Genomic DNA, 21,257 nt, shown 5'->3' with positions numbered 1-21,257 from the left:
CTTTGGCTGCTGGAAAATGAATAGGAAATTAAAAGTAGGCAGAAGCTTATGTTTACATCCTATTTACTACATAGGTTGCAATTTCTCTTACATCTTAAAATCTTGGAACGTCTAATATAATTAAATGGAGGGAAAGATAAATCTCTTATCTCTGTCCTTACTTATTTGTGGTTTTATATGACACGTCTTAGTAACTGACTACTTACAGACAGAACAGGACAGGAAGAAAAAAGAAATGTTTCACAGCACTTATTACTGGGGCCTTGTGAGTTGCAAACCTATGTCAAAATTTAATTTAACCAAGGTTGAAAGCACAGTCTACATATGGAATAGCAGTGCACCATATAAAGGCAATACAATGTCTCTGCTTAAATTGTAATGGAAATTTTGTCATTACCACAACTAAAATGGAGACATTGTGGTTTTCATAAACTTCTCTAAAGATTTGGGATGTCAGATGGCTGAAATGGGAACAATTCTGGAGGCAAGGACAATGCTACCCCTGAAACTTTTTAAGAGAGACTTTTCCTTTAACATTCAACAACAACAAAAAATCATTCCAGTTGAGAAAGCTTTTTCATTTAAAAAAAATGTCAAATATGAATTTGGATTTTTACTGTGTAGTGCAAATTTCAGCTAGTATCAGTTAAAGCTACTAGCACTCACTTCTAGGTCTCAGAAATGAAAGGAGCAGGACGTGGTGTTCAGATAAATCTCACCAGACTGACCTTCCAACAGCCAGTGTAACACTGAGACAGCTTAATGGCTTTTCCTCTATCACTATTTCATTTTGTATCTGGTTTACGTGCCAAAGGACTAAATTAATACACCAAGATCTCTGAAAGGACACATTATCCTCAAGTAACATGAAAAACCAAGTGCTGCGAAGCTCATTTCCCACAGTATGCTGTATACAAGCTTGGCAAGTGCTATTCTCTCCTCCCTGCACCGTAGACTGACATTACAGTTACGCTGTCCTTAAGCCAAAAGCACAAACCACCAAAGCACTGACTAGGGCTACCTGAAATTAACCCTAGGAAAACTACAGCACAAATCCAGGACCACAAATGGATGGCATTTAACAGACATGTCCCCAGAGCTCCACAGGGAACTGAATTGTACAGACAGGACTACACTATACTTTACACCTCTGAGGATTTCAGGTTGGTCATCTGTCGATGAGGTTTCTATGGATATGCAGCAAAGAGTCCAGCTCTACACAAAAAAACACCTCACCATTTCTTCACTTCCTGCCCATCTTCCTCCCACAAGACAGACTGTGAGCACTGAGGTGGAGCAGCCACATCTAGGTAAGTGCTGTTGGCATCTGTTTAGCAGCAGGGCTAAAATGAGATTTATCAACGCCTGAGCATGACCTTGCTCACTCTGCACCACACTGCTGAGGGCATGGCCAGCTGCTGTTACATCACTTGCGGGAGCTCCATTTTACCTCTCCCTCAAAATTGGGCTGAGGCTGCCCAATTAAGTCAAACGTTTTACAGGAGCAGAAAAGAAAAGCCAGACAAACCAAGGACAATTGCATAAGTGTCCACTTCTTAAAAAAAGGAGGCTAAAAATATAAAAATTCAAAGGCATTGTCACCTCCTCCTCTGCTTACCAAATAAGTTCTTTTATAGTTTTCAGACTGAGGTTAATTAAATGAGGAAACAGCAACATTTCCAAGAGTCAAATAAAGATGCAGGTGGACTCTTGTAAACTCTTCCAGACACCTCTGCCAATAAGCCTCACTGGTGATTTACAGCATAGTCGAAAAATCAACTTACTCAATTTTAGCATTTGTGCATTATGTTGACTAATGCACCCTCTGGAATAATTTTCACTGGAGGAAGAAGGAGACCAAATTATTATTATTCTACTTCTCATCTAAGATCATTTAAAACAGAAACATGATGGGACAAGAGAAGGAATATTCACGTGGTTCACATTAAAGACAACAAATGCAGATGAAGATAGTATGAGGGGAGGACACAGGAGGAAAGACTCTTGCATATTAATCTACTCTTACTTCACAAGCTTACCATTTTAACAAATGAATTCTTTTATTCCCCTGGAAAACTACAAATCCTGCAGCTGTGAATCCTAAAAATGTAGTCATCCCCGTTGAGTCCTTGAAAGAGAAAAAAGAAATAGAATTTTCCCCTCATCCAGTGACGTATTTCTTACTGATAGCATAAATTTTTACTCCATTTTATTTTCCTTTTCAAAATAAATTTTGCCTTCAAACTGTACACTTCAAAAGAGCAAAGACTGCTCTTGGAAATACATGCCTCATTTATTTCTAGGCATTTAAATGAGTAACAACAACTTATGCTTTGTTTCTGCCTACCAGTAGCTGATGATAATGGGGTATCCTTAGGTATACGTACTAATTTTGTTGAAAACATACTTCTATGTATGTCCCATTCTTAACGTGCTACTAACTACAAACCAGGGATTCATATCTGCCTCAACACTGATATTTTTTGAGATTTCACAATATGTTGTTCCTGTGTGAGATGTTGTGTTGGAAGTACTGCTGACAGACAGCATTTACAACAATCAGCAAGTACTCTTGAGTACAAACCAGAACATATGGTGATATTCGCCTTTCAAATAGGAAAGATTATTTTTTAAGTTTTTAATTCCATAATAAAAGTTTTGCCTCATGGTTTTTGAGCAATGATTCAGGTGAGTTTTGTATTAACTGGATTTCCTGTCCACCTCAAGTTCCAGACCCTCACCGTGTTAGTTAGTCAACTTTATTGTGCCTTATGTTCCACCAGTAAAATAAGGGGGAACAGCAGCAGTGATGCTTCTGGAGTAGGAGCCACAGCACTGGAAGGAGCACGTCATGAGGAGCCAGGGAAGCACGTTGCTTTGCGGTTCACTTCCAGAAGACTGAAAAATTTTCCTTAAGCATGGGCCATGAACATCTGCATGCCCCCACACTACAAGCCCTGCTGCACAGGGGAAGAGGAAATTCTGAGCTAGTTTTGACTCTGTCCTAAGTGCCAACATAAGTTTCTGGGATGGCGTCTGAAAATCTGCCATATAGTTTCAAACTAAAGTTTACTAAGTCAATGACTTCACTGAGCTCTGAACCAGACCCTGAATTTCACACAGGAGCACCATTCCTAGCAAAGTATATATGAAAGTATATATAGCTTTATGTTAAGAGCTCGCTGTTTAAGGGTGCTCACCACCAGAACAGCTAACTGGACAGAACTGCTGTTCCACCAAATGAGATGGTATATAAGCAGCAGTTAAAACACAAAGAAACACTAAAACCAAACACTGCAGATTATGCAGATAAAACCAAGTAATTAAAAATGCAGGAGTAGGGATAATCAGAACTGGTAACTAAAATCATCTTCTTACACAGAACCACAGAACAGCAAAGTCGAGGAAGATACAAATGCATATCCGGTTCTGCCCTCTGTACATTTGGTTTGTTGTTCTTCCTAAGATTTGGTTATTTTGATGGCATTTGAAAAACTAATCTGCCAGAGACTAACAATTTGTTGCATCTTCTGGAATAAAGTAACACTGAATCCTGAAAATCTTGGCAAACACAAAATATTTCACACCTGGAGTATTTAAAGAAACCTTTGCATTAAAGCCAAATAAATTATGAAGTATAATCACAGCTTTTGTCGTGACACTCTACTACATTCTCCTATGATGTTCTGCTTCCTCTGGAGAAACTTGTCCTTTGACTGATGCAAAAATGTCAACCAGTCAACGTTCTTCCAAGGCTTAAACACAGTATGTAGTTCCAGGACAAGTTCTTTTATAAATTACTCCCTATTTGTGCCTGGACAACAAACAGGGCTAAATCAATTCAATTAATGGTTTTTTTACTAAATGTTAGTAAAAAGAACATTTTATTAAATGTTAGTAAAAAGAACTGTTACCTTGCAAGGATGAGGATCAACACCATAAGTTTCCAAAGAATATGCTTTCAGGAGCAAGTTAAATTCAGCAACAGCTGGGCTCTGACCTCTGAAATTACAACAGCAAGAAGAAAATAGGAGAACAAGACATTTTGACTGGAGAGTTTAAATGCCTTAAAAAGGAGGAAAGAAAAGTTCTTAACTGAAATACAAACTATTTTAACCACGTTCTGTTTAGAATATAAAGAGAGAAAACTTTTCGCATGTTTTTTCCTGCTGAATTGTACAGTGCCTGATGTTTTTAGGTAAATTGTGATGGTTTTTTCTCCATCCTGAGATAACCCCATGCTATCCAGTTAACCAGAGCAAGTATTTATTGTCTTTTGATATACATGCATGTCAGCCTGAATATGAAATAAACCTCTGCATCTTTTTTCCACAAACTCTTGCTCCCCAACTCATTTAAAATGATTGTGCAGATTAACAAACATTCCTTCCAGCGCAGGGTATAAACACAGCAATCATATTACACTGTCTACTCAGATGCATGCCTAATTATAGCAGTGCCCGTTACCATCATGATAGTTAAGAATCTGTCAGTATTTCCATTATCTGCCCCTATTTTTAGGGTGTCTATAATCAACCATGAATATATACTAAAGCCTGAAACATGGCATGCAAGACTTGAATTCTAGGGTAAGTTCTGTTATTTGATTTTTGCTCTTCTAACTCCTGCCGTTATAGTAAGATCTAATACAGATTTACAATACCTGTTGTCAGTAAAATGTTCCAAGTACTACTTTATTCATGTATTTGCATGACTAGAGTATGTGATTCTCAAAGATAATATGGTTTTGTGACAATGAGCAGTGCTTAGGACTTTTAGAAAGCCACACCTCATAAATGCTTCTCATGCAAATTATCCAAAAAATAAGCGATAGATAAATCTTCAAGGAACACTGCAATAGTCATACTTTATCTTACCCCTGCATTTTAGGGTCCAGTCTCACACTGTGACAAATGGCACTCGAGAATTGGCATCTAAAAACTGCTCTGTGCACTGATGTAGAATAATTTCCCTGCAAGTCTGTTATCTCCCAGTAGCTAGAAACCAACAAGCATTGACATATGAGATTCAGTATCCGCCCCAAAGTTCAGTTTAACAATTAAAACAATGTCTAGCATGCTTGTGGATGTCAAAGCCTATTTTGAACCTGCCAAGCTGACGCCCTGTGGCAACATTAAGTGTCAATAACCTTTTCTGTTACAAAGTTTTAATTCATGCTTATTTGTACTGCCTTGTTCATGATCTCCCAGTCAATCCCATGATACTTCTTTGGCTTCTTTCATATGTCTTTTGGTCCTCCTTGACACTACACTACTTGCATTTTATTTCAGATCACAGTTTGTTGATGTTTAGCTTTTAAAGGAAAAAAACCACACAAAATTAGAGAAGTGCCGTTCTTTCTCCTTCCTTTTTTGTCTCTTTCTCACCACTTTCCAATGGAGAAGAACATGTATCAAGTGGAACACCAAAAATTACAAATGTGCATTTACACTGACACTTGGACATCAAGCCATTGACCACAACTCTTTGAGTGTGACCATCCAGCCAAATCCACGTCTCTCCAATTCAGAGACAAGGATGTCGTGCCAGGACAGTGTCAAATGCTTTGCACAAGTCCAGGTAGATGACATCAGTTGCTCTTCCCTTTTCTACCAATGCTGCAACTCCCTTTTCAATACTAATAAATCACAACTTTAAGTGTAATCACAATGGTAAGGCTCATTTATATGAGCCTTAAAAAGGCAACAAGTTTGTTTCATGTACCAACCAACTGCACAAGACAGAAGTAATTTGCTAACTTGACCTAAATTACTTAAAACGCTCATGTTGCATAATGAAAAGCCAAACAAATAGACAGTTTGATTGCTGATTGGAAATAGGGCCTTACAGAAAAATAAGATCGTAAAATTAATCTTTCCCCCACCTCCCTTTGCTATTACAAAGGAAAGTAGTCAGTCTTCTGGTTTGAAAGGACAAAAAAGTGACAAATTGGAACAATGTGATTTGGGGGTTTTGGGATTTCCAAAAAGGAAAAAATTATTAAATTACAATCATTATTAAAGAGACACATTCAAAAAAGAATTAGTATGCTCTCCCCATCTATAGCCTCTGAAACTATGCTTTGTGCACATCAAGTGGAACAAGCTGTGGTACTTGGAAAAAAAAGCAGAAGACATGGACAAGTTTGATCTTATCAGGTAACAGGCTAATCAAATGGCTACTGTGCAAAGCCTTAAAAGTACATCACAAAGCAGAAAAGTCAAGGGCACTATCAAAATAAAAAATCCTCATGCATCTCTTATCAAGGGATTAATATTCAAGCCTTGATAATATGCTTTTCATCTGTAACTTTGCAATCAAATTTTCCTTTCTAAATAAAAACGTAACTATAGCAAATCCTGCAAAGTCAATATTTTTTTAACAATCACTAATTTAACATTAGATATGCCTTTGATTGGCTTTGTTAAAAAGCCTTTAAGCTTCCTACATGCAAACAGCCTTACACAAAAATTTATAGAGTTCCTTCACTTACACAAGCGTATTGGGTTTGCGTGGCAAGGTTTTGGTAGCAGGGGGGTTGCAGGGATGGCTTCTGCAAGAAGCTGCTAGAAGCTTCCCCTGTGTCTGACAGAGCCAATGCCAGCCGGCTCCAAGACAGACCCACCGCTGGCCAAGGCCGAGCTCATCAGCGATGGTAGTAGTGCCTCTGGGATAAGAGAGTTAAGAAGGAAAAAAAAAAAACAAAACTGGGAGTAGTTTTTGCAGCCAGAGAGAAGAGTGAGAAGATGTGAGAGGAACAACTTTGCAGACACCAAGGCCAGTGAAGAAGGAGGGGGAGGAGGTGCTCCAGGCGCCGGAGCAGAGATTCCCCTGCAGCCTGTGGAGAAGACCATGGTGAGGCAGGCTGTCCCCCTGCAGCTCGTGGAGGTCCATGGTGGAGCAGAGATTCCACCTGCAGCCCGTGGAGGACCTCATGCCAGAGCAGGTGTAGGCACTCAAAGGAGGCTGTGATCCCATGGGAAGCCCACGCTGAAGCAGGCTCCTGGCGGGACCTGTGGCCCCATGGAGAGAGGAGCCCACGCTGGAGCAGGTTTGCTGGCAGGACTTGTGACCCTGTGGGGGACCCACGTTGGAGCAGTCTGCTCCTGAAGGTCTGCACCCCGTGGAAGGGACCCACGCTGGAGCAGTTGGTGAAGAACTGCAGCCCGTGGGAGGGACTCACTTTGGAGAAGTTTGTGGAGGACTGTCTCCTGTGGGAGGGACCCCAGGCTGAAGCAGGGGCAGAGTGTGAGGAGTCCTCCCCTGAGGGGGAAGGAGCGGCAGAGACAACGTGTGATGAATTGACCACAACCCCCATTCCCCAACCCCTGTGCCGCTGGGGGAAGGAGAGAGAAAAAACTGGGAGTGAAGTTGAGCATGGGGAGAAGGGGGGGGGGAGGGGTTTTAAGATTTGGGTTTATTTCTCATTGCTCTACTCTGATTTTATTGGTTATTGATTAACTTAATTTTCTCAGGTTAAGTTTGTTTTGCCCATGACAGTAATTGGTGAGTGATCTGTCCCTGCCCTTATCTTAACACACGATCCGTTCGTTGTATTTTCTCTCCTCTGTTCAGTTGACGAGGGCAGTGATAAAGCAACTTTGGGGGGCACCTGGTGTCAACTAATGCCTCTTACATTGGAAAAACAGGGAATATTTAGACAACGCATCTTTGCTGGTTTATAACTCAGTTCTCTCAGGCACATCAGGTCTCTCTCTCTCAATGCACTCTCTCCTTTTGAACTTATATGACTTCCCAAATTTTTCAGTATGTAGTCAGCATTAAACAGAAGAAATTCTCTTTGCATATGTTGCAGCCACTATAGCACTCAGCTGCAGCATGCTAAAGGTTTTCAACAGGACCAGTAAAAGAAACTGTTACACAGAAATGTTTCTGTACACCATATGAATAATGAAATGTGGATTACTTGTGAAATTTGAGCTCCACAGTTACTAGCTATGAATTAACGATTCAACCTAGGAATCAATCAATCTGAAAGTCCCCTATAAAATTTTAATGAAACAAAGACTTTAATAGAAGACTGAGAAGTCTGCAACACGCTCTGTTTTTTTTCCTTTAGGCTCCCAAAAAGCATGCACTAGAGGATGTACAAGTTCTGTTTATTCCCTACAGGCCCCCCAACTCTGAAGCACTTCAAAGGCCAGGCAGCTCAGCAGGGAATACTTCCAGGGTGTGCCGCAGCAATGATCTACTTTTGCTGGCTGCCACCACCCATTCACTCTAGAATTTTCTCCTCTTCATACCTTTCCTTTGAGGTATGTAGCTCTTACATACTGAAGCAGTGAAACTTGGTGAAAGTCAAAGATGACACAGCACGGGATTGAGCATTAATTCCTTTTAACAAACGGAGAAGACTAGATAGCAATAACAGCAAAGAAAAGGCATTTTCAATGCTATTCTCAATTTCTTGCTTCCTGAATGACCTTAGTGAAGTCACTTCATCTATGTTCTCTGATTCTCTTACTGACTTATAAAGTGCTGTGAGATACTATTATTAACATACTAATAACAAAAGGCCTAATTATTGTCCATCCTTTTGCTTCATCTCTATGTCGAAGTTACTTGCTGCAAATACAATAGCAATAATGTACTTGAGCATGCCCCATGTACTACTAATTTCTGGATATTTATGGTCTGTGGAGTGTTTCAATGTAATTAACTCAAAGAATAAGTAAGTATGTATATAATGGTCTGGCCTCTAGAAACATCACATATTCACCTCCGTGCAAACGAAGGAAAAGTACCAGCCATAAAGCTTAAATAGCGTAGGCTCGATCTTCATCAAACACCCTTTGCAACTGTGGACACACTTCATTGCTGTCTCAGGAGAGACCACAGCAACTACTTCAGGAAGGATCTCCAGCTTTGAAATATTCTGCTTGTTTTGTCCCAGATCTGGTACAGGACATCTCTCAGCAGAATATGGTTACCTGGGTTTCCTTTTAACCTAAAAAAGCACCAGAATTCTGAATAAAGAATCAACACGTTCGCCTACACCATAACTGATCATAGAACTGTTTACCACATGGCTGAGGATTTGCTGTTGTTTCTTTAAATCTTTTTACAGGTGGTTGAGACTGCAATTGCTATACAATTATAGTGATAAAGATCTTGAGTACTTTTTACTTTTCCTTTAAGCTCAGGAGATTTTGGCAGACCATGGAGATGGTTTTAAATACAGTCTGTCTGCTAGCATTTTTAGTCACAATGAAGGTTCTGAGGAGGAAACACAAATCTGCTACAATTATCAGTGTTCAGTTTTACTGGAGACAACAGCTCAACCGTGGTGATAATTTCAAAGAAAAGCACTAAATGAAGACACTGGTAAACAAAATTGCGTTGTATGCTGTGGCTCAGTTTGTCAGAAGAGCAAGGCCAGGCTCTGCACATTGCCCAGGCAGCTGCGCTGCTCCCCTGAGAACTGCCCAGCGTCAGGGGGGGAGAAAACCCTTTAAATGGGTCTCCGTATGAAAAGAGACCTTATCACCTGGCAAATAGCTGAATTGCTGAAATGTTGCCGGAACACAGAAAACTTACAAAACTGCAGAACACTCAAATATCAATTTTAACTTGTACTGCAAAATTGTTTTTTCTCTCAGATAGATAGAATCCTGGGATGAGAAAAACCTGAATAATCACTTTAAAATAATAATCAAACTCTTTTACTGAGTCTATTAAATGCTTATGGTTTTAATTTTACACCATGTATGCTGTAATGACATGCCACTTACACATCTCCTTCTACTAGAACATTTCAAATTACTTGTGTGCCTTCAGAGATCAGGCTGAGACAATATCTCTGAAGTCTGTGTTTAGGTATTTGTATTTCAACTTTACTTCATAAATTGATGCAGTGATGCAGACAGCTTTAAGCCTGTTCAACAGACAGAATACATTTACAGAGCAGATGCAGTTTTAATCTACCTATTATTAATTTAAAATCTATTCCCATTGCACGGAGACATCTACTGAGTTATCTGGTTTTAATATCACAGTAGATTCATCTTTCTGGACCAGACACACCTAGCCCATAAAGCCTTCTCCTAAATAAAGAACAGGTGGGGAGGGAGAGAAGGGGCAGAGGAAATAGGTCCTTTCAGCTGATGAAGAAATCCCAACATTGTAGAAATTCACACAGACATCTGAATTCAGCAGTATGCTATATATGCAGAACCCGAATCCAAACCTCACCATGACACAGGCAACAACTAGCTTGATAAAGAAAACAACCACATTTGTGGATCATGATTTTGACCACTCTTCCAAAGGAGTAAAAGAAAAAAAAGAAGAAAAAAAAGTGCATGCACAAGCCAAATAAATCTTTCCTAAAGCTAAAAAATTATCAATGTTACAATAAAAACAGCTATCTTTTTCAATTTAAGTACATTATCCTTTTGACTGAAGACTTCTTGTATTTCCCATTAAAAGAAAAATCACATGTATTGATATATCTTTTCACGTTTTCACTGTATCAAATAGACCTTTGGGAAAAGAGACACCTTTTTTGCCTTTGAATTTCCCTTCTCTAGATTACTGCTACAACTACATCTCACAGTAAATATATCCTCAGGCAAAGCTGCTCCTCACCATAAAGCTTCTGGAAATACTCTCTGTGCCATGCAAACACCAATCTAACAAACCAGCATCTCACTCTTACCATTTTTCTAGTAAGTGCATTCAGAATTGCAAATACAGTTCCTTAATTTTAATTGGTGTTAAGCACACTTCTGTAAGAAAAAGACATTCAGAAGAACAAAGCTTTGAGGAAAGCAACACACACATCATTCTTCAGGGAAGGGACTAGGTGACCAGGACAACTTGTTATTTCAAACTTCCAATAAATATACATTCCAGCTATCTCTCTAGTTCAGTCACATTACAACTGACAAGAATTATGGAATGAAAGAATGCACCAGGAAAATACAGCAGAATAGAAACAAACATATTAATCACCTATTACAGCAAACACAATGGCATTTTAATACCAGATTCCTAAATTAGAGAGAATTAGATGAAGTTGCAGTGTACTAACATACAGCCTGATGGATAAATCTGATCTGTAAACAAGCCAGCACAGGCTACCAAGGCTGAATCAAAGAGGACACTCGGTGCAGCCCAGGGCTGTAATGTAGGTGGGACCCTGAGCAGCTGTCACCACTATCTGCCTGTGAACTCCCACTACACACCATTGTCCTCTTCAGCTCTCCAAAGACCTTGGTATACTTTGTATAGCTGAGAACTACAAAGACTTTGGCTCCTTAGGCCTGGAAGTCAGCCATCCTGCTGTAGCCCAAGTCCTGCTTTTTTCCAAACTCTCCCCTCCCCTACATGTAAACCTCAACAGATCCTCAGTCCCCAGCAAAGAGGCTTCTGTCTCCTGTAACGTGACTTGCAAGTTTTGGAGCACACCATACGTTCTACCATTTGGATTCCCTTCATGTATATGAGGCTGTTAGATACCGATGTGATTAGGGTAGCACAAGAAGCTAAATATAGAGTGTAGACGAGTGTGCTGCCAGCATTAAATGCATAAAAGCAGATAATATGTAGTTTTAATTGCAAGAAGCTCTTAAATGAAATACAAGATCCACCTTATTCTGGACTTGCTAAACGGGAATTTAGTTTTATCACTTTTTAATGTATTCAACAGCATGCAAGAAGTTGCTTTAATCTTGGATCAAACGATATTAACACCCACAAAGAAAAGCATTTTCTAGCAACCCTTGCCAAGTCTTCTAGGACAGCCTCCCAAAATATACTCTGATAGTAACATTTGTAGTTATGCTTGCCAGTGGCTCCACTGACAGCTCCATGTCTGCAGGAGAGCTGGAGAGCCAGATCAGCAGAGATCGAGAAATCCTGTACTCCTGCTGGCACCAGAGCCTGAGCACCCACAGTAACCGATGGTACGGTGAAGGAAATACAGTGAGAGTTAGAGCAGCAGAGGAAAGTTAAAAATGCTTAAATCCCCACTGAGAATGTAGATGATGCAGCAAAGGATAAAAATGTTATATGCCTTTCAAATCAAATTTAAACAACGCTTCTCATTTAGCTTGGATCAAAGAAGAGCATTAATTTGCTAGTCTGGTTTTCAAGAAAATACTACCCTTTAGCTTAAAAGTTTAAATTGCTTTCGAGGTAGTTAATAGCAGAACATAGCAGTGATTTCACACCCTCAGAGGAAACTTTTCCTTCTCCCAAAAGATGTTCTCCCACATACGACTTTTGCAAAAGCTGGAGTATTTGATACACACAATGGACACAACAGCCAATTCAGTAGCACTCAATCTTCTTGAGCCTGTATCCACAATGGCCATCCCAAGCAATAATAACTAACTTGCATTTACCTATATGAGGTCAGCCTGGGAAACAGGCATTTGAACAGTTCATGTAACTATAATTCTCTGGTAAAAATTAATGTTTGATTTGGGGTTTTAGATAAATTAGTGGCTGTTTACAGAACACTTTCATATAAATTCCATGCCATGATATTTCTTACCAGGAATAAGTAAAAATGGATCATTAGTTTTCAAGTGGGATACAAAAAATATATTTAAACACTGAGTCCTTTCAAAAAAGAAAAAAAGAGAAAAAAGCTATTTTTCCTACAAATATAAATTCCCTTGGTAAGGATTTATGTGGATCTTCTCTTTGGAAATTCCTGTATTTTCAGGTGTCTGGCCTCAGGGAGCTCTGGCTGACATGTATTTTTCAAAAGCTATGCAATTTTATCAGAGTAACAAATGTTCTGTTAAAGAACATAAGATTTGACAAAAATTCATAAGAAGGAAGTTTTGTCTCAGAAAAGGGAGAAAGGAATGTGACTGCACTAAAAACATCTGATGTATTATTTGGTCATCTGAAGCAAATTCCACAGTTGTAACAACACTGTTACAACACAACAGAAGTCAATTTGGAACTAGTACTGACATAGGTGTATATGTACGCACAAAGTCCATTCTTTTGTAAGAGGAGCCCACAAAATCCAGTAGCAATAGCTAGAAGCCAGACTGGACCAGCTACCAAGGCAGGTTGCCCAAACCAACAAACAGTACTAATTCTGCCATGGAAAAAGTACAACTGGTTTGGGAACATCTGAAAGGAGCAAACTCCTGATGTGTTAAAAGAACCCCAACATAACAAAACAAAACATCAAATCCCAAAGAGATTAGTAATATCACCTAACTGATCTTTCACATAAAAACCTAGTAATCCTACTGTTATGTTTGAAGAATTAACCTTTCACTTAGCTTTCCTCTCCTCTACCTAGATTTCATGACTCTGCTTAACTTCATTTGATGGGTTAGTTTTGTTCTGGTTTTCCCAAAATCTATACAGAATTCTTCACTATATTTTTCTTAAGCTGGGGGTTTTTGGTCACCAGAAATAAAAATGAACTATGGCTTTATACACCGAGCATAGTGCAGTGTATTAAATATCTTTAATACTGCCAAAATAGGTGAGAACAGAATGTGTGGTTCAATGTACATTTGCATGGAAGTAAAGTAAAAGAAAGTAAGTTATTTTTAACTGGGATCATTCACTGATGCAATTTACAATGCAACCTTACAAACACTTGCACACATCTAACTAAAAGTGGTAAGGGACATGCAAATGAACAACCTGGGGAAGGACTTCACTTGAAGAAGGTATACCAGAATAGTCTCACAGAATATCCAGATTTTTATGGGCCAAATCTTTTCCAATCTGTTAAGAGTGGCAGGAAAACAGAAATGCAAGTAGCTATTACTTCAGTAGCTATGCTCTGTTGCAACCATACTTAAAAAACATAGCATCCAAATCAATTAATTTTGAATACTTTTAAGAACAAGTCTCCAAGTCCCATCAGTTCCTACTGCATCCTCACATATTCTAAGTTGCAAGAGCAACTAGCTCTCTGCCTCCCAGCAGTATTTCAAAAGAAGACTTACTTGGAATGACAGGAAAATGAGACTATGTATTGTGATGAAATCAAGGCATATGCTTGCCGCATCATTGGTACGGTTCAATGAAATTATTCCTGTACCTCTACCTTTCTCAATGAGGGAAGAATAATTAATTAAAATTCACAAGACAATTAATCACAGCTCAATAAAGTTGCTATGCATTTTTGTTTGCCACATCTATATTTTTGCAATTAGGTGCAGTGGAAAGTCACATAAAAGGTCACTTTTTGCTAAAACCAGTGATGTTCTCACAGACACAAAGGACAAGAAATAGGGGCACCATGTCATACATCCATTTTGATTAAGAAGAACCAGGCTTCTAAATAATACAAGATGAGTCACTAAGTCACTGGCAGCTGTCACAGTACCCTATCAATGCTTCCCAGACATCCTCCTCACTATCTTTCACGCACCTTTCAAAAGGTAAATTCTTCCATCACACTGTAGGGCAGAGGAAAGGATGTGCCCAGTGAACAGATATTGGGGATGACGAGACAGGATTCAGTGAAAAACTGGACCCTTCCAAGCCACAGGGCTTTGGTTATACGGGAGCCTGCTGCAGCAGAGAGCACTGTGAGCTCAGTGTTTTTTCTAATCATCTTTTTTCCAGCTAGATACGGAAATCTGATCATCTAGCACTGGACCTCTCTCTATACATAGTTCATTATATGACAGATATGTTTTATTAATTTGTAATCCTAGAATAGAGATCCATAGAATTAAATATCCGGCAAAAGGTAAAACTTCTATGTGACTAGTGAATGTCTGATGTAAAAAAATGTAACAGGATGATCAATTTTGGGAAGACAGAGCTACAGTGGAAAATTGCCAGGCAGTAGCTATCCAGACAGCTCTGAAACTGTCTTTGTAACCAAACAGGTAAGGCACACCAGCTGCTGACATATGTGAAAGAAAACAGAAAAGAAAGAAAACAGTTCCTGAGGACTGCAAAGAGCTATAAGACACTGAGCCTAACATTCATAACATATGAATTGTTAAAGTCTAGAGTAGAAAGAGAATTAAAGAACACATACATGTAAGTGGGATATATGAGGAGAGTTCTGCTTTAAATTATAGTTATGCCTCAAACACCTCCTGGAATCTTTTGCAGGAATCAGCAGATCCACAGGCAAAAGAAGTCAGGTTGGTACCATCTGATTTCCAAAAGGCAATAATGAATAGTGTCTTTCACCGAGACTACTGAAGAAATTCAGGGGACGCCCTGAGATGGTGAGCAGCCATTAATGGGAGGAATCCATGACTAGGAGAATACCAGAGGGACCTCTGCAAAGGCTTGTAACATTTACTGTCACAGGATCAGGAACATTGCACTAACAGGAAATGGGGTTCAAAAAATGAGCTAAAAGTGTGCCTGGTTATTCATAATAGAGGAAATAGCAGAATAAATTCACAATGGATGGGTAGAATTATGCACAATGGGGGAAAAAAAAAAACAAAAAACCAAAACACAGAAAAATACATCTCTCCCAGGGCTATGAAATACAAAAAATGCCAGCTTTGGCTAACCACCCTTTCTGCTCTTCTCCTAACTTTAAATACAGGACTAGTCTGTTCTTGAAAGACTGAATTGATCAAAATCTTTTCAATTTCACCCTGGCTTAATTGATGAAAGATCTTGCGTGGCTGAATTCATCCTTTGGACATCTGCAGCCACTGTAAGGAACAATACTGAAAGTAAGAGAAATTCTGTTTTCTTTTTTTAAAATAATGTTTCTACGGGTCTGTGTGAAGTGCAGCATGGACTGCTCTAAAAATATTAGCTGTAGCTGTGCCATTTAAAATATAGTTTTGCTGAAAGACATATAAACAAAGTATATAGGTTACAGGAAGTAAAAAAGAGAAGACACACTAATATTAGCAAGCTTACTGTCATTAATGTTGCACTTTGGTTGAACAACATATATGATATGCTTCTGAAAAAAAAAAAAGTGTTTTAAGTTCTAACTCCTCTGACAAGGAATTTTTCTTTTTTTTTTCCCCCTGGGAATTTGGTGTCTGACAATCTAATTTTTGTATAAATAGTATTCGTGTACTTAAGCAAAGCACTTACATATGTCACAATATGAAAACAAAACATAGGATTTTTAAGCGAGTGTGAAGAGCCTTGTAATCTTTGAATAAAAATTGTCCTTCTACTTTATGTAATTAATCGTTTGCTCTCATTTGATTTTCTTCACATCCTATTCCTCTCCAAGTTTAACGAGGACTATCCTCAACCAAGCGAGATGACTAGGGCATCCTGCAAGCTACCGTCACGACGACAGTGCGTGTCATTCGCTGACAGGCCTGAAGAGGGTGCAGCTGCACAACGCACTGCTGCTCCTCTCCTCAAACACCCTACTTCAGGGACACATGCAACTTTGAAACCAAGAGGTTGATTAATCTCTTTCTCCATTCCCCTTTGTCACACTATGAAAAAGTTCAGGACAGGCAAAGAGCATACAGACTTCTGAATCTCACGTCCTTAGTCTTTCAAATTATTTAAATACGTTTCTGTGCATTTCACCGCTATGTTAAGAACCTACAGATGAAATTACTTAAATACGGTTTCAGTCAGGTCAATATCTATAAAGAATTTTATAATAGCACTACATACAGCAATTTCACAGCAAAAGACCTAAGTGTAATCCCTAAAGGAAAGACCATATCCACTAATCAACCAGAGCAGCACTCATGATGTGAGCCGCTCCCACTAACCAGGCCTACATTTCAAGCAAATGCAGTCTAAATTACCAGCACACATGCAGGAATCATCTATTAATGAAGGTTAACAGGAAAAGAAAACCCACTAAGCTGAAACCGCTTTTTCAAATACAGCATATTAGACAGTATATTGGTAGAGCATCTATTATAATCCAAGGAACAAACCCTCCTAAGTTAACACATGCTACTTGGAAACAGATAAAAGTATTTCTTAGCTGTCTCTTTACCAAATAGCATTCTAAATTACCTGAAATCATTTTTATGCATGTCAGCTATTTTCTTCTCGAGCTTGTGTGACTGCTTGGGAAAAATCTTAAAGTCGTCGATGTAATTCTCTGGGTGTTCATCAGGATCATAATCACCAAGCTCAGCTAAACAGATCCAAAATACAAAACAAAACAGAAAAATTCAATTGCAACATTAGTTAATAAGGAAAAAAGGCAGTAAATACAGGTAATTCAAGATACTTCCATGATCGGTAAGAATCCAGCTCAAAAAAAAAAAAGGCTACTTTGAAGAACTGACAGTTAACTAGAACAACAAAATCCTTATAACTGCCACTTCAATCAATGCATTTTCAAGTGAAGTTCATGGTTTATTAACTGCAGCAATAATTAGCAATCCTAAACTATTGTCTATGGCAGAAACACGCTCTGTAAAACAGAGGTGTAGGTAATTTTCCCCCTTTAAGTACCTGTCATTCTGGTACCAGGCAGAACTAAAGCAATGCACTCCAGATTCTCCTCTTTTTTACACCAATTTATCCTCACTGATAGGGACTGGTTTAATTTCGTTCTGGCAGAGAAACACAGGCTGTAACATTATTTAAGGTGGCCCACAGTATTTCATTCCTCTTCTAAGAGCTGCGTCACTTAGGTACCTAAACATGGCATTGGTGTTTGGATTTTCTAAACAAGCCTCTTTTAATAAGGTTTAGACTGAGTCTTGGTTTGGATATGCTACCTTATAATGTGTTAAGAGCTTCATTGATGTTAAGGCAGAATGAAGGGGACTTCCACACATATGACATCCCTAATCAAACATCTAGCTATTTTTCTGTGTGCAATCCAAGACATATACTTGAATTTGGCTCTAAGGAAATGATGGGGAGAGAAAGGGGGAGAATTAAAAAGAAAGGAGCAGGGGAAAAAAAAAAAAAAAAGACAACCTTTCTCCTTGAATAACATCTACGCTTTTTGACATGAGATTCCATCATCTCACAGGTCGTCTTTACCGTAAGAAAGGGCACTGAATGACACTTTTTCCTGCTTAGTACAAACGGAATAGGCTACATCTACATTCAGGATTCAGAATAGAATTTTGCTTTGTTTATTACTGGAATCTAACATTGATGAAAACCTGTTGTTTTAAATTTTTTTTTAAGTTCCAGTTTGGCTTTAGTGGACTAAATGGCTGAATTACTTGAAACACTTTACAGTGCATGTCAACACAGGGAAACACACACACACATACAAAAAAATTATTGCTAGCTATATTCCCACAACAGTTTTGAGTTTCTCTTTATACTGAACACACCTATGAATTAAGTATTTACAAAAAGCCTGCTGTTTGTACTTACCTTGCACAATACAGGCACCCAGGTAGGCAGCATCAGAAAAAGAACACAGCAAACGGCCATGGAATATGTCCCTTTTTATTTGTAGATATAAGAGGTATCTGAAATATAATTAAAAAATTAGGAAACAATGTGGCATCTTTTTGTAACAGATTTAACTTACCAGTGTGAAACCAGTTGTGCAACTCTTCTAGATTTCTCTCATGCTACCTTAAATGGCAGGAAAAAGAGGCAAAGCATAACCACAGAAAAAACTAGATGTAAGACAAGAGAATTTTCTTAATAACAATGAAATAATGACAGCAGAAGTAACAAAAACCCACTGAGAGATAGCATGGAGGGTACTTTATTTAAAATGTACAGCTGTTACAATGCTCATTAATAAAATAAATTACAGTAGTGTAAGAGCGTTTCAGCACACCCCATTTCATTAAATACAGTTTTACACAAGGAAATCAGTCTCTATCACTGTAGACAAAATAGCACATTGACCCCAGCGGATAGGATTTCTTTCCTTTTCTGTTTTTCAATCTGCGAGTAATCCTGGATGAAGTTTTGAGACAGAAGCAACTCCCTGGGGACCAGAGGGGCGGCAGGCACAGGGGACCTGCCTGGGGGAAACCTCTCCCATTCGTCTCAGAGCTGTTCTTCCTCCAGAAGAACTGGGGGGAAGAAAGCAAAAATGCACCTCCTACCACAGAGCAGCATTATTTCTAATGGCAAGAGAGGAGAGGCACAGCTGTGGAGGCCATTGCTTTCCCTTTTGCTTTCTCCTCCCCAAGAGCAGCCTCCCAGGGATGGACAAGCTCACAGCCCCATGACTCACTCGCAGCTCCTTTCCCAGCCACCTAGCTGGCTGCAGCTGCACCATTCAGCAGCTTCATCCCTCTGGGAAAATAAACCATTTAAGCATTGCTTTAGCCAGATAAAGTCACCTATCTAGAGTGTGCTGTCACACTCAGTGGCTTCTGCAGGCCTTCAGGATATTTCTTAATGCTGCCAGTCCTCTCCAACCTTGAGCTATAGCTGATAAAAATGTGTTTTATGAATAACACTGATGTCAGAAACACTTTGCCCAAGTTACTTGGTTCTGTGCGTACCATGAGCTCCTGCACCAGGTAGCTTACAGTGAGTTCTAGATTCAAGCAAGACTGGAAGTATTATCTGAAGGGCAAGAGAAATTTTCCTTCTTTCCTTGGATTGTTACTAAATGCTACATAAATACAAGATGGTTAACACTGAGAAAAGCAATTCGTTCTCATTGTGAACACATCCCTTCTGCGTTACAACATCACAAGTTCCTACAGGAACCTTCTACTTCCAATGCCTTTTATTTATTTTCCAATCTCTTCCCCCTCCTCCCCCTATAATCAGTGTCCAGTAACAGCTCACTAATTCAATTCCATAATTTGGTACTGCTACAGTACAGGTAGTTAGTTCCCAGAGGAGAACTGCATCAGGGTGAACCGAAGGCCTCAGTAAGATGCAGTAAAAATTCTTAATCTGCAACGACAGCCCACTGGAAAATGCTCAGAATATTGATGCAGATACCACACATAACTTGGGCAAATGAGCAGTCCTCGTCCTAAAACTTTTGGTAAGCCTTGCCAGGGTGAAAAATTGGGTTGTTGTTCTCCAGAGTGACCATTAGCTTGAGGCCAAACTGAGTTCACCTTTTAAGAAGTGCCAAAAAAAGCCACCCATGAAAGGGCATCCCAAGATTTCACAGCATGGCTTGTTAGCTGAGCTGTAAGGTCAACATACCTCCAGCAACACTGCACATTGGTGGTTTCTGAGTTTGAAAATGATTATAATGAGATACAAAAGTAAATAGGCTTCTGGAAAAGCATATTAACCCACCGCTCCTGACCTACGTTTGCAGACATGAGGCTGAGATGAGAACCACGAATCTGAAGTCCCAGAACTGTGCCCAGTCCAACTCTCCAGCTGTACGGATGGAGGCAAACACTATGAACAGCTACTTTTCTATGAATATTTTGGTATTTAAAAGAAGAAAAAAAAATTTTGCAGGAATTTTTTTCCCATGTACAGGATTAAGCACCAATGCCGCCCACCTTGACCAGCTATTACAAGCCATTATCTACAGAGCCCAGGGAAAATGGAAAATGTCCAAGAATTGACTCAAAGCACTTATTTAACAGTCAGGCAGCCTCCCTCTTTCTCTCTCTCAAATCCTATGCAATAAATCACGTTAGATTGCTGAAGTGAGATGGCAGGGAGTCCCCTCCCCCCCCAGTATATGGTTATTTTGTAAGAATAAACCTGAAAACACACATATCTGAATTCAATAAAATTGAAAACAATTTTTTTGAAATACAGGGGGAAGGCCATAATACAACAGTTTGTGATGGGTCACTAAGATACTACACCAGCACTTAGGATCAAAGACAACAGCAGCATCAACAGAGATCCCTCAGAATGAGGGCAAAAAGTCATTTATATACATTCCACTAAATTCTATATAGATGAACATGGGAGTTTGGGTGGGAGTGCGCATACTTGTGTCATTTCTAAGCAAATAGTTTGTTGCTCACCAGGATCAAAGATCCTCAACATCTTTGTTAAATTTCTGCATCTGTAATAGTCTCAGTTATCTGAGCTAATCTAAAACAAGAAATGCATGGTCTTATTTTCCCCAGAAAGAAATCAAACAGGAATAAATATAGGTTTTATATTAGTTTCTTGCTTAAGCTTGTTTGCAATATGAAACTAACAAAATCTGTCAAAAAAATACCCCCCAAAGTTAGCTTCATTACAATAAAAAATAATATATACTCTTTCAGTCTAAATTGTCAATATATGCATTTTTGTCAGTTACATGAAGTTAATAAAAATGTATTGTTGTTCATGCCCTCCAGCTAAATCACTGGCTCTGGAAGTTATTCAGAATATTTAAAATTAATTAAAAATTATAATTTAAAATATTATAATTTTCTCATAACTTCAGTATAACACATTTTTCATTGTTT

The 21,257-nt window shown here is 39.0% G+C and overlaps 1 protein-coding gene across 2 annotated transcripts in view; it reads right to left on the bottom strand.

Annotated features, from left to right (window-relative positions):
• The window catches only part of FRMD3 (FERM domain containing 3), a 146,306-nt gene that overhangs the window by 26,739 nt on the left and 98,310 nt on the right, over positions 1-21,257 (bottom strand). For both annotated transcript variants that reach the window (XM_075740815.1, XM_075740814.1), the window contains 4 exons: positions 18,271-18,368; positions 16,939-17,062; positions 3,915-4,002; positions 2,040-2,128 (listed from right to left, as the gene is read on the bottom strand). In XM_075740815.1, coding sequence (XP_075596930.1) covers positions 2,040-2,128; positions 3,915-4,002; positions 16,939-17,062; positions 18,271-18,368 — 399 coding nt within the window. The remainder of the gene's footprint in view (positions 1-2,039; positions 2,129-3,914; positions 4,003-16,938; positions 17,063-18,270; positions 18,369-21,257) is intronic.

This window comes from Balearica regulorum, chromosome Z (genome assembly GCF_011004875.1).
Source record: "Balearica regulorum gibbericeps isolate bBalReg1 chromosome Z, bBalReg1.pri, whole genome shotgun sequence".
In the NCBI taxonomy this organism is placed as follows: Eukaryota; Metazoa; Chordata; class Aves; order Gruiformes; family Gruidae; genus Balearica; species Balearica regulorum.
The sequence above is the reverse complement of the archived record's forward strand: the minus strand, read 5'-3'. Positions and strand labels throughout refer to the sequence as shown.